This window comes from Equus przewalskii, chromosome 17, assembly GCF_037783145.1.
Source record: "Equus przewalskii isolate Varuska chromosome 17, EquPr2, whole genome shotgun sequence".
Lineage (NCBI taxonomy): Eukaryota > Metazoa > Chordata > Mammalia > Perissodactyla > Equidae > Equus > Equus przewalskii.
In genome coordinates this window covers 66,947,388-66,961,216 of record NC_091847.1, presented here as the reverse complement: position 1 = coordinate 66,961,216, position 13,829 = coordinate 66,947,388, and the positions used below count along the sequence as shown (strand labels likewise).

The 13,829-nt window shown below is 36.9% G+C and overlaps 1 protein-coding gene across 3 annotated transcripts in view; it reads left to right on the top strand.

Moving 5' to 3' along the window:
- STAT4 (signal transducer and activator of transcription 4) overlaps nt 1–13,829 on the top strand; it is a 97,469-nt gene that overhangs the window by 62,547 nt on the left and 21,093 nt on the right. For all 3 annotated transcript variants that reach the window (XM_070580466.1, XM_070580465.1, XM_008516549.2), the window contains 8 exons: nt 2,190–2,275; nt 3,969–4,120; nt 5,766–5,924; nt 6,648–6,740; nt 9,860–9,919; nt 10,221–10,238; nt 10,327–10,420; nt 12,240–12,284. In XM_070580466.1, the coding sequence (XP_070436567.1) occupies nt 2,190–2,275; nt 3,969–4,120; nt 5,766–5,924; nt 6,648–6,740; nt 9,860–9,919; nt 10,221–10,238; nt 10,327–10,420; nt 12,240–12,284 (707 nt within the window). The remainder of the gene's footprint in view (nt 1–2,189; nt 2,276–3,968; nt 4,121–5,765; nt 5,925–6,647; nt 6,741–9,859; nt 9,920–10,220; nt 10,239–10,326; nt 10,421–12,239; nt 12,285–13,829) is intronic.

Sequence of the window (13,829 nt, the reverse complement as noted above, 5' to 3'; positions counted from 1 at the left end):
ATAATTTTTTTAAATCATAAAGTAGAAATGTGACTCAGTGGAAAATAGACAAAAGCATTAAAAATTAAAGATCACATGAAATTTCACTACGTACAGATGAACACTGTCAAACTGTTGATGTATTTCCTTCCAGCTTTTTTCGTATATGTTCAAATATACATATCTATTTTTTCAAAAAATTGAGATCATCCTGTACATAGTTTTATGTATTGCATTTTAAATTAAAGTTTTATTTTTACGTATTTCCCTTTATTATAAAAAATCTTCAAAAAAATAATTTCAATAATTTCATGTATGCCAAAATGTAAAGACATTGCAATTTATTTGACTATCTTTTCGTGGTTAAACATTGAGGTTGCTTACAATTAGGCATTTTTTAAGAAAAGGAAGGAAAAAATGAGAATATTTACAAGGTCTAAGATTTACAAGTAATAATGGATTGATCATTTAGAGTGTGTTCCAATTTGTGGGACAACTTGAGAAATTCTAATCAAGTCTAGATTAGTTAATAGGATTGTACCAATATTAGTTTACTGGTTTTGATAATTATAAATATAAGACATTAGAGGAAGTTGCATGAAGTATATAATGGAATTTTCTATTATTTTTGCAACTCTTCTGTAATTCTAAAATTATTTTTAAATAATTTTTAAAACAAATTGGATATAAATTTTTCGTTTACAGAATTATCTTTAACTATTGAAATGTTAGCTTAAAATTTATCTGGAAGGAAGTATGGATGATGGTGATCAAATGCTTAACTTTTCATCTAAGATTTAAGAGAGAGGATATTAGAAAACTTGTTTTTCCTGGCATAGATGAAGAGTGACATGTTTTGGCATCTTCAGGGTGTCTTGACTCCCATGAAAGTTTATTCAAAATATTCTTGATTGTTTGTATGTACATCTTTTCCCTTTGGAAGAAATGGCACAACCGTGGGTTTCATCAGATCATCGAAGGGGTCCATGATTCTAAATATGTTTAGAGCAACTGCAAATTTAATCAAACATCACAGTTCATTGAAAGCAGTCTCATCCCCAATTACATATGTGAACTACCAATTTTAAGAATTATAACATAATGAAATACATTAAACAGTAAGATTCTTTTGAACTTACTATCTTTCAGTGCTTCATGAGCATTATGAAGAATAAAAATGATCATTTTATCATTTAAATCAAGTATTTATTTTGTTGGTTTTAAGTGAAATGAAATGTTTTAAATGAAATGAAAGATACATGGGAAATAAATTATATTCTTGCCAGTGAAAACTGGAAAGTATTAGCTAATGAAGTTTTGAGTTGATAAAATGCTGTATAAGCAGGATTTTTTTGCTCCATGTAGATCTAGGAGTTGGCGAATCTGTGAATTAATACAACCAGGAATGACTTCCCAGAGATTGGTGCTATTTTGTTGAGAAATTTGGCACAATGCTGTTCTGGGGCCTCTTTCTCGCCATCACAGCAGTCAGATCAGCATTCCCAACCTTTGTTTCTCATAGATGTAAGTGGTTGGTATAAACAATCACTTGCTATGTACCAATAAAGTTTAATGTTAAAATTAAACAATACAGTGTTTATTGCACATTCCCATTTAAGAAGATGAATCATTTTGGCTTTCTTTTTCCGTCAGATATTTTCCTTGATTTGCAGCTCTTTCCCACTTCTAGTTTTACCATGAGGCTAGCCCATTTTGCAAAGGAAAATGGAAAGCGAAGAATTTAGTCTTTATTAGTTTCCCAGGCAGTTGCCCATAACTCCTGGGTATACGGTGGGGCAGGGAGCAGTGGGTAAAGGCACCAGAAGGAGTCAAATGTGATTTAATCATGGACCCAAAGGGAGGCCCCTTTCCTTTCCTACTTATGCCAACCAACCAGGGTTATTATCAGTGTAGAGGTTCCTAACATGGAATCCATCACAAAAACTTTATTATCTCCTCTCTCCCTACTCCCAGCCTCCCTGCTACCCTCAAAAGTAACTCGGTATGAAGAATGGTCTTCCCTCAAGGTCTGTAAGGTAGAGAGCTCCTCTCTGGCATGCTTGGATGTAATCTTTCCTGCCAAAATGAGCAGACAGAGGCTTAAGGGCCTCATTTAGGCGCTTGCATCCTAGGATCTTAGGATGGTGGATTACAAGACCGAGAGCTTTTCCTTGGAGAAGACTCCTAATCTGATCTCTTTTCCTGTGCAGATCAGGGTGACAAGAACAGCGCCCTGATGAATCAGGAAGTTTTAACTCTGCAAGAAATGCTTAACAGCCTCGACTTTAAGAGAAAGGTTAGTGAAGAACTTTAATTTGGCCTTCTGCCTGTTTTCTCCTTTTGCTACAACTAGTCCTACTGAAAAGAATCAAGCTCTTGGATTTTATCTGAATGAATGAACTGCAGTGTTTCTGGGCAGAGTCTCATGGTGTTGGCCACGCTCCTCTTCCTAAGTTTAACAGCCGGACCTCTCTAAAGTCTTCTTATGTTGGTTACGGGGTACACTTACGGTAGCTACCGTTAATTTCAAGGTGAACATTTTACCCAATTTTATTTGCCACTGTTTCAGACATGACTGTTTTAGTTACTGTACTTAATATGCTGAGATGAGTTCTACCACACGTGTATACCCTTGGTGACTACTAAAATTTTATTTAAAAAAATGTGTTCCAGTTTCTGCTCTGAAAAATGACATTGTGCTAAGTAATTTCCTAGTTAAATGATAGTTCATTGATGACTAAACATATTCAGTCTAACCTCCTCCGAAGGAGAGGAAGAACTTTTTTCTGGCTCAATGAAATATTCGAAAAAAGGGGAAACAGCTCCATTCAATTTTCTACTTCTCTTTGGAAATAAATTCAATTGAAATTTAATCAGTCACTGATAAATCAATAGTTCATTTCTAAAAATTCCACTCCATTTTCTTTGCAGGAATTTGTGTGAGCACAAATAAATGTAAAATTTATTTTTACTTTAATTATAAACTTAAACAGTTATATATCATATTTTATATGTGCAAATAATTAGTTCAAGATAAACTTAATGCTTTTATGCATAATTAATCTATGCTATACATTTTATGCACACCATTTTATTCTACTTTAGAAATAAGATTTTAAGGAGAGAAGGAGGCTTGGAAATAGTTCAGTCCATTCACGTGATAGTATAGGTCAGAAGACCAAGTTCCAGCAAACTTAGATAGTTTATCCAAATTCACATAGCTTGTGGCAAAGCCAGAGTAGCAATTCACATCTTCTAATCTGTAGGCCTTTGAAAGTTATATTTCTCCACTCTGCTCCCCAAAACCCAGATAATAATAAAAACTAAGACAGAAAGGCTCAATTTTTAGTCAGTACATTTTTTTTTTTTTAAAGATTTTGTTTTTTCCTTTTTCTCCCCAAAGCCCCCCAGTACATAGTTGTATATTTCTTGTTGTGGGTTCCTCTAGTTGTGGTATGTGGGACGCTGCCTCAGCGTGGTTTGATGAGCAGTGCCATGTCCGCGCCCAGGATTCGAACCAACGAAACACTGGGCCGCCTGCAGCGGAGCACGCGAACTTAACCACTCGGCCACGGGGCCAGCCCCTAGTCAGTACATTTTAAAATAAGTACATGAATATATTTATCACAATATAAATTAAATTTATAAATGTCTTTTTAAAAGGTAGGTATATGGCTCTATGACTACAAGATTCAATAATGTCACAGGAGTTACAAATTCAACCTATTTATACTGAAAGATATGATGAGATATTATGAGAATGTTAAATTGTGGTCATCCTTCTTCACGACGCTCTTTAATTGTAGTGGTTTAACCGTTTGAAAAGGCAGTGCTATGGCAAATAGAAGGTAGTATTTGGTAAAATAGTTGGTCAAAATTTTAACCAAGCCTTCCTCTCCCAAGTCAGACAAATTGTTTGATAGGTTGACTTATGACCGACTTTGGCTGTGTCTCATGAAAATCGCTTCAGTAGTCACCTTTCTTTTTAGGAAGCCCTCAGCAAGATGACACAAATAGTCAACGAAACGGACTTGTTAATGAACAACATGCTGATAGAAGAGCTGCAAGACTGGAAGAGGCGACAGCAAATAGCCTGCATAGGAGGTCCACTCCACAACGGGCTCGACCAGCTTCAAAACTGGTAAAAGGAATTGACTTTAGTTTCTAGTGAAAACCACAGGAAGTACAAAAGTTAGAGTCACTCAGCCAGAGAATGCAGGTTCAGACCAGACAGTCAATTCATTCGACTTATTGATGGTTCATTAGCAGCTGGGAACTCTACATATAAAAACAAATAGATGTAATTGTATAAATGTTCTTAATTTTTATCACTCTGTGGAGCAAAATAAAGCATTGATAGAAATCTACTAGAATGCATAACAATTGTGTAATTTTCTCATTTATCAATCTTAAAAGATTCAAATGAACTTTTGAAACCAGCAGTAAATATACTTTCTTTAAGGATATAAAGAAACATTAGCTTCAAAAGCTTGAAAAAAGATATCTTGGTTTTTAAACCTGCGTATTAAGATGTCAGAGTTAAACATTAGTTTTGAGTTTTCAACGAAGTGATTTGATTTTGTATTTAAATGAAGAATCTCAAATGGTGAATTCAACATCTCATTCTCTGGCTCTGCATGCGTACATGCAATCACATGTGGATACTATCCTCTGTATTAGACGAAAAAAATGTTGATAAGATATTCCTCTACATAAATGCCAAATAAAACTTTCTGATTGAAAGAACAACTAGAAAATAGAATGAAAAAGAGTAAAATGTTCCGTTGAAATCCGAAATTGTTTTCAAAGAGCACGATTCGGTGCAATGGAAGTATGCACTGAAAGCTCTGTCCCGCCAGGCCTATTTCTCAAGAAAAGGAGGAAATTGGGTTCATTTTAAAATGTATTGGTTTTCCTTGGGGAGATAACTTTGATTCTCTAACCTCGCTACTCTGTTGTCATGAAAACAAGATAAACGACAAAGGGAGCTATAAAGAACATAGCAGATAATGGTCCTCTTACCAAATTCAGAGGGGGTCTGACAGTTCTTTCAGCAGTGTTATGTGAGGAATAAACTTTAAATACAAAGATCTGCTGTCAGAGCCAGATGGACATACCAAGTCTGTCGAGATCTCTGCCTCCTCCGTAGCTGGAGGCCCCTTCAGTGTCCACTTCAATCTCTCTCCCAGACTTCTGGACCAAGAGTTCACCCCCATTTCTGAGGTGAGCTCATCACGTAGTGAGTAAAACTCCAAGCAGATACCTTTCTCCAGAGAAAGCCATTGATAATTTTTGGCTAATAGTGAAGAGTTGTAAAAAAATACCTATTTCTGGGGGCAAGGGGAGTGGGCAAGGGGTCAGTCTCATATTGGTTTTTTTCTTCAGCGTTCTTACACGTAACATTCATTATATCACATATTTTTGATGTTTTAAATGTGCTCTTTCTTTGCCCTTTAGTGAGTGCCATGTTCTTAACATATGTATTTAATGGACTTTTAAACAAAGGTTCCAGATGTTGCTCCAGATGTTGAAAATTTTATAAATGATTTTTTGTCTTTAACTGAAGGTATAAATTAGAAATTATTAAAAACATTTAACCTATATCATGCATCTTAGAGAAAAAAGTGGATTGGGAAAATAAACATAAAGAACTATCACTAATCTTAAATGGAATCGTGATTAGTTTAATTTAATAATTATTTAATCATTTAATATTTGCTAAATATGATTAATAGATAAAACGGTAATTAACTGGAAAAACTGCATTTTCACTTGCTATTCAATAGCTTTACACTGTTGGCAGAAAGTTTGTTCCAACTCAGAAGGCAACTGGAGAAGTTAGAGGAACAGTCCACCAAAATGACATATGAGGGCGACCCCATCCCAATGCAAAGAGCACATCTGCTAGAAAGAGTCACTTTCTTAATCTACAACCTTTTCAAGAAGTAAGTGGAGTGTTATCCATTTAAATGCCTCATGGCATCCTCAGTTCCGTGGAGCTGGAAGGACACCCTGGCTGGGGTTTGGGGGTTGAGTTGAAGGAGTGGTAGAGAAGTGTCAATCAATGAGCCTCAAGGTGAAGAGACTACAGCTCCAGAGAGTTCCAGAAACATTTCTACTCTTCACTATTTATTCATCAACACTTCTCCCACCAACTGATTTGGTTTTCCACTAGTCAAGCCACACTACCCACCTAAAGTTCAATTTTCACATTTTAGGAAAGAAGATTTCAAGGATTTGTTCTTAAGTGCATATCTAAGAAATGAATGGTGGAACATATCTATGTTTATAAGCTCATCTAAAGAAAAAAAATACTAGTATTTGCCAGAAATCCTAATATTTAGTTTTAAAATGGCATGAAATTAACTTTCTACCTTATGTTTAGTTATGATATCAGTAGACTGGAGCTTCTATTCTTGACTCAAGTATAACAATTAAGAAATATTTACTGTTGTTACTTAGGGACAATCTTTAAGCATTTTTCCATCTCATGATAATTATTGACGAGAATTCATTGGAAAGATGTGAGCCTAATGGGAGTTAGAATGGCTTCTAAGTGTGGAAAACTTGGACTTTATAAGAGGACAGCATCCTGTTCCTCTGTGGTTTTCAGCCTGTTGATATTTTCATTGTTTTCGAATGACATGCTTTATTTCCTTTTTATCTAGCTCATTTGTGGTTGAACGGCAGCCATGCATGCCAACCCACCCTCAGAGGCCGATGGTACTTAAAACCCTCATTCAGTTCACTGTAAAACTAAGGTAGGCAGAATGTGTTCTATCATTTCATATTCTTATGGAGCCACAGCCATTGCATAATTAAGGCCAATCTCTTTCATTTGACTTTTCTTTATTGAGAGCCTCCTGCATGCCCAGCACTAAGCTATAGTAAATGGCCACAGAAGTGTTAAGATGAGGCCTGCTTGTCAGGAGTATTCCAGTGAAGATGAGACTATGAGAGATATTAGCAAGAAAGCGTGGAATCACAAGATGGAACATCGTGGGATTAATTGCTGAAAAGGTTGATTGGAGAGAAGACTGGAGAGACTGGAGAATACCTAGTGGTCACTGTGAGGAAGGGCCTTGAGAAGGGAGCAGAGAGGAGAAGGGAGGAGAACTGTAGGAGAGTGAGACTCAGAAATGATGGCTTGCTGGGTCTGTTTTGTAATAGTGTGGAGCAGGAAGAGAGAGAATGAAAAGATAGATTGGGGACAGATTCTAGAAGGCTTTGAATAACCTTTCCAGGAATATAGTGGCATGTTCTTCTGCTGTGATTACCCAGTAACTGGCTAATTGTTTTTTCCATGAAAACTCTCACCATCACAATTTTAAGTATATCCTGACTATGTACCTTATTTAAAGACACAAGGCTTGGGCCAGCCCCAGTGGCCTAGCAGTTAAGTTCAGCACACTCACTTTGGCAGCCTGGGTTCAGTTCCTGGGTACAGACCTACACTGCTCTATTAGCAGCTATGCTGTGCTGGTGGCTCACATACTAAAACATAGAGGAAGATGGCATGGATGTTAGCTCAGGGTAAATCTTCCTCAGCAAAAAAAAAAAAGACACAAGGCTTTTGTGTTATTATTGCTTATCTGTGTATTTGATCCTTTCCCTTAGCATAAGCAACCAAAACATTTATAAATTTTTCATAATGGCACTTAAAACAACGAATTTGAGTTTGAACATTCAAAGGTTTTCATCATGCCTCAATCTGCAAGGTCCTAATGCTTTAAGTTCCTAGCCACTAGGTCACCTCTGGAACGGTGAACTTTCAGACCAGCCCAAGAGTTGGTGATGCCATGGCAGACAGTGATTTAGGGTCCCATGATAGGGTCCGTGATCACAAATCACTATTGGAACTCCGTTTTTAAAGGGAAGACATATGTTTCCAGTTTGCATTTCAAAAACCCTGATAGAAATTTCTAGTAAGTTCCTTTGCGTGAATTTTTCACCAAGACTTAAGACTCAAAAACAAATTGCAGAGGCCAGATTCCCTTTTAAAATTTCATTATTTTCAAAGTTGTTCATTCCTCATCTCCATATCTCTGTATAATCCAGAAGACAGTAACAATAAAGAGAAATAAGGTATGGGGGGGTGGACAGCCTCCTTTTCCTCGCGACATCCCCATAGATGATGTGCTAAGTCTAAAATGCTCTCTGGGACAGAAAGGGAGAGGAGTAGGGATTGCTCAGCAGAGTTCTAAGTGGAAGAGGTCCCTGAACAGGCACCACTTTGGATGTTGTTTGAACTCATTGCCATAGGCATGGACCACTAGTCCCTGGTTTGGGTGTTTTGCTCTCCTCCTCTGCCTGCCTTTTGGGTTCCTATCCTTCTTCTCTGTACCCTCTTCCCCACTGTCTTGATAGATGATCCTTTACTTAGTATTCAAGATTTTCCCTACAACACTTCTCTACCATGGCATTCCATCCTCCTGTTTCAAAGGACTCCCTTTAGTCATCAGCATCTTAGAGTGAATCAGATCCTTCACTAAGTAGGAGAGAGAGGAAGGCAGAGAGGGAAAACATCTTGCCTTATTTCATACAACCTCCTCACCCCCAGCTCCCAACAACTGCACACTTATATTCCAAACCCTGAAACCAATCCTGGGACTTTTAAGGGACCGTGGCTACATTCTACCCACCCTTTTGTTTGGGCTGTATGTTGTCTATGATTATATTCCTTTAATACCTATCAGTTGCTTATCACCGTACTCTACATTCCATCTATTTAGCTGGACTTCTTATGTACAGCCATGTCCACACTTGTCCCTTCCCCAACTCACTCCATTAGTTCTCCAGCACTGGAGCCGTCCTGGGAACCTATGAGGAGTTCAGTACAAGCTGAGTGAATGAGTGAGGTTTGAGATGAGTGTGTGAGTAAATGAATGAATAATGAGTGAGTGAATGAGTATCTTTGATACTGGACTGCACCCACAGAGGGGGAAAATCAGAGGGTACAGCTCTGAGGAGCTGGGGAAGCCAAAGAATGAAGGAGGAGCTGCCTTCAGAAAAAGGAGAATTAGAAAAATCGTTATTCTGGGGCTGGCCCCGTGGCCGAGTGGTTACATTCGCGCACTCTGCTGCAGGCGGCCCAGTGTTTCGTTGGTTCAAATCCTGGGCACGGACATGGCACTGCTCATCAAACCACACTGAGGCAGCATCCCGCATGCCACAATTAGAAGGACCCACAACGAAGAATATACAACTATGTACTTTGGGGGGCTTTGGGGAGAAAAAGGAAAAAAATAAAATCTTTAAAAAAAAAAGAAAAAAGAAAAATCGTTATTCTGACCTTTAATCTCTTGTTTGTTTGAAGTTAGATCTTTTTCAGCGATCAACATTTTTGCTGTTACTTAAATATAGTGTATTTAAAGATTGCAAATGCATTTGAACTGGAATTTTCCATATTCTTTCAGAGGCCTAGACTTTCTCAGTGTTTCGCTACATAACAGTTATCACCAAAACATTTAGTTTTACTAAGCTTACAAAATGTTTTTTTTATAGTACGAGAATAAAAATGAGCCATAGTAATAGATTTACAAAGAATTTTTCTTGTATTATACATCTAAGCCAAATTTGGGCTTTAGCCAAAATATATAGCTATTTTTCTGACCCAACCAACGTATTATCCAACACACATCCACTGAGCAATATGGAAACACTTTCCAAGTGTGTCAGTGTGATATTAAGTGGCTGATGTCAATATTAGTAACATGGCAAACTAAAGAGGAATTAGACATTTTTAAAACACACTGATATGTAACTGGAGATAATATGTTTGATTTATATGTGCATACCATAAATATATTTAAATCTTTAAATATAGAAAGGCTTTTAGAACTTTTAATTTTTATCGTTGATTCTTTATGTGTCTTTCCAGACTACTAATAAAATTACCGGAACTAAACTATCAGGTAAAGGTGAAAGCATCAATTGACAAGTAAGTTTCTAATTTCATTTTGAAACATGAAAATGTAAGACTTTTTAAAAAGAATTATCCTTATTTTATAGAATAATTTCAACCTTTTACATTTATTTCTCTAACGTTACGTATCAATGGACTTCAAATATTTGACTTGGAAGTTGAAACATTTAACATAACTCCAGTGAAGACTTACTTTAAAAAATCTTACTATAAAGACTTGAAATGAAATTTTACGTATTATCCTCTGAAGTATTATAGAAAGTTTTTACTAGATCTATTAAATATCTCATTTTAAAGAATCTTCTTGGTTTTACAGGAATGTTTCAACTCTAAGGTAAGACATTTACTTTAGAATTTTTTTGCTATTTTCATAAATATATTTTACCTGAGACCATGTAAATAACTAAGATTTTTCTCTCTAGCAATCGAAGATTTGTTCTTTGTGGCACTCATGTCAAAGCCATGTCCATTGAAGAATCTTCCAATGGGAGTCTCTCAGTAGAATTTCGCCATTTGGTGAGTTTGGCAGTAAAATTACACAAGTTTTTTTTCCCCCAAGTCAGACACATCTTTACTAGTAGGTCTTATAATTCAATATATTTTATTCTTTAGTGTTCCTTAGGTGAGATTAAGGGCCATATTTAGAAATAAACCATGCATCATCGAGGAATTAAAAATGGTAGAAAGAACACTGAACCTTAACTCAGAGAGTCTGAGTTCTTAACAATGGTGACATAGTACCTAGATATATGTAGTCATTGGTGGATATATTTTGATGATAATGACAAAGATAATTCGTCTTATAATGGATAGGCGTTCTTGGTTTCATTTTTTAAATCTCCCCAAGAAGTGACACCCAATAACATGCCTAGCTAAAGACGCTTTCATTTTGAGAGGATTAGCTTGGGGACATAGAATGTTCCTGGGTGTGACAGCTGCACACAGTTTGCCTTAGCATGTCTAGAAAGTTTCTGACCCAGCCTCATCCTGTTGTTTCTTGTTTTTACCACTTCCTCTTAACCTAGAGTTCTCTTCCTGCTTTCTTTCTAATTCTTTGTGCAGTTTTTAGATTCCCAAAGACTCTACTGCTTTTCTTCCCAGAAACATGTCACTCATCTAGTTTATTAGCATTTAGGAAGCGTCTCACCTGAATGTTGGGGCAACAGTGAATCAGCCTCAAAAGGTCTTTCTAAAAGATAAAATTTAAGTTAACAGAAAGATATCTGCAAACACAAATTTATACTCTTTTATTTTATTTTTTTGTTTGTTTGGTCTTCAGTATTGAAGAGTACATTTCTTTTTAACTGAATCCCTCCCTTGTGAGGCTGCTAAATAAATAAAATGTGACTAGGAGTCATGTATTATACAGCCTTATAACTAGCACTCTTTTTGCTTAGGTTCAATTCCTATCCTTAAGGAACTTTCAGTAATGGGCAATGTTTGGTAATAAGTGAAGCAATAAGAGGCCCTTAACTTAGAGATGACTATCGCCCAAATAAGTCATGTGGAAAAGAAAGGACAAGCAAGGAACATGCCGAAAGTGCTTAGGTCTTTATTCCAGCAGCTGTAGTCTATGTGATGGTAAAACCTTAGCCTTACAGGGCTCTTGTAGTTGCAGAGCATTTTTACAAATATTATCATTTCGCATAATAACTTTAATCACTTTTTAATACAAGAGCAAATATAGGAAATCAGAGAAGCAAAATTTTAAAAGTACCTATTATCTCACCACTTTGAGGTAACACTATTAACATTCTTATTTTTATGTTTTCATTCTTTTTTCTAATACAGTTTTTTTTAAAGTGGGATCAGATTTTACACACTAATTTGTTTCCCAGCTTTTTTTCCCATTGAGTGATCGACATCATGAACATTTTGGGGTCAGCAAGTCTCCTTCTGCTCTAATGCTGTTTAGTAGCTCACTGTGCCGTGTGGCACACTGCCATCCAGTCCTCTGTGCTAGACTTGGTTTCGCAGGCATTGGGCCTCATCATGGCTTAGCTCAGGTGGCACTTTCCAGATACAAGATTCTAAAACATCCCAGCATGATTTCCTCTTTCCAAAATGTTGGCTAGAAAACACAGTCTTCATGATATGCCCACTTGCTCCCTTGTCATATTGAAAGTTCCTGAAGCAGCATCCCACAAGGGGAAACCAGAAGCTCCTTTCTGTTGAATCTGGGCAGCTTGTCAGGTTTCAGTGAGTTAGAAGTCATCTGGGCTGCTGTTCTAGAAGTCAAAATTATGACCAAGAAAAACACTACAATAGGTTCAGCCAACCTGCTATATGGCTGATAATGCTTCTCCATCTAAACACTGTTGTTTTCTTTTACAAGCAACCCAAGGAAATGAAGTCCAGCACCGGAAACAAAGGAAATGAGGTAGGAAAGGTTTTCTCCAAGAGAAATTGTGTAGGAAATAATCCTCTAACATCTTGGTTTTACAAAACTCTTAAACTGCCCTTTACATTTTTATATAAAGTCAAATTCATGTTTCTCTGATAATGAATGTGAAGCTTGATATTTGCAGACAGTATAAGAAATTTTGTTTTAAAAAGGAGAAAATAGAAATTGCATGTTATAACACCCTCCTAAGAAAATGACTATTAACATTTGGTAGACATGATTCTAGACTTTTATCTATGTATATATTACTTTAAAATATATATATATACATATTGTTTCATAACCTGCTTTTTTTTCACCTAGCAATATAAGGTGAACAGCTTTCCATAGCCTTAAATACTCTTGGAGAATGTTTTGAAGTGGTTGCATTGTGCCATGATTTCTTTAGTTAGTCCTCTACTATTATGAAATATCTTAAAATCACTCATTTTCCACGGATAATAAGTAAGTCTCAAACATCAGGACACATTATGTGAAAATCAGAAGTGAAAAACAGTCCTTTTACTTTACGGTATCAATTACCTTGCTCTCATATCTAAGGTTTATATTTCACTGAATGAGCTGATTAAAAGAATAAACTGATGCTGTTTGAGTGTTCGTATTTGAGTCGATAAATGAGAGGGTGTCAAATCCTGGGTTGGAAGTGACCTTGGAGATCGTGTCTTTGGTTGGCCTAGATACCAGGGCATATGGCTATGCTCTGCAAATTTGGAATTAGAGAACCTAGGTTTGAGTTCATGCGCTGACAGTGACTGAAAATGCACTTCTTCACAAATGATCTGATAGAGAAATATTGCACGTTTGCCCTCAGAGATCAGGGTGGGAATGCCAGTGCTCCCTGCTCAGCGATGCTGTATGTGTTAACCGCCTGCCTGATGCAGTTGTAAAGTGGTGAGGCTTATTTCTGGTGTGGTTGGTATGGATCCAATCTCCTGGCTTTGAAGTCGTAGCTCCTAGGAGAAAGCTCTCTGAGTTATTTGAAAGGAAAAAGCCCTTTGTAAGTCCAGCATTCAACTACAATCAGTCCAGCCCACCCCAAAACCCACCAAGATCCATCACAACAAGTTTAATGCCCTACATTTTCCCTCCCAAGAATTCTTCATTCCTTTAATTGTGTCTTAAAGATCATTTGCCAAATACCACAGCCCCACCGGAGACGACCTAAGCCTTCCTCCCAGGGTAGGACTTTGGCTTAGGGTAGAGCTGCCAGCAGGTCTCTTCAGCCCAAGATATCGCATGAGCACAGCTTTTGAGTTTAAGAATACTCTAGTAAGGGGCTGGCCCGGTGGCGCAGCGGTTAAGAATACTCTGGTAAACCAAATAAGTGGGAGATATTCTCCCACCTTATAGAATTCCATAAAGGTTTTCCAGATTTCCTAATAGAAACATTAGCATATTATAAATAAAAGCCCATTTCACCATCTCACTGGAATTTTGGCCAGAGTGGCAAACATTTCATTCAGCGTGACATCCCTGAATAGTATTTACTAAGTCTGAATAGACTGAGCACAATGCTTCTGA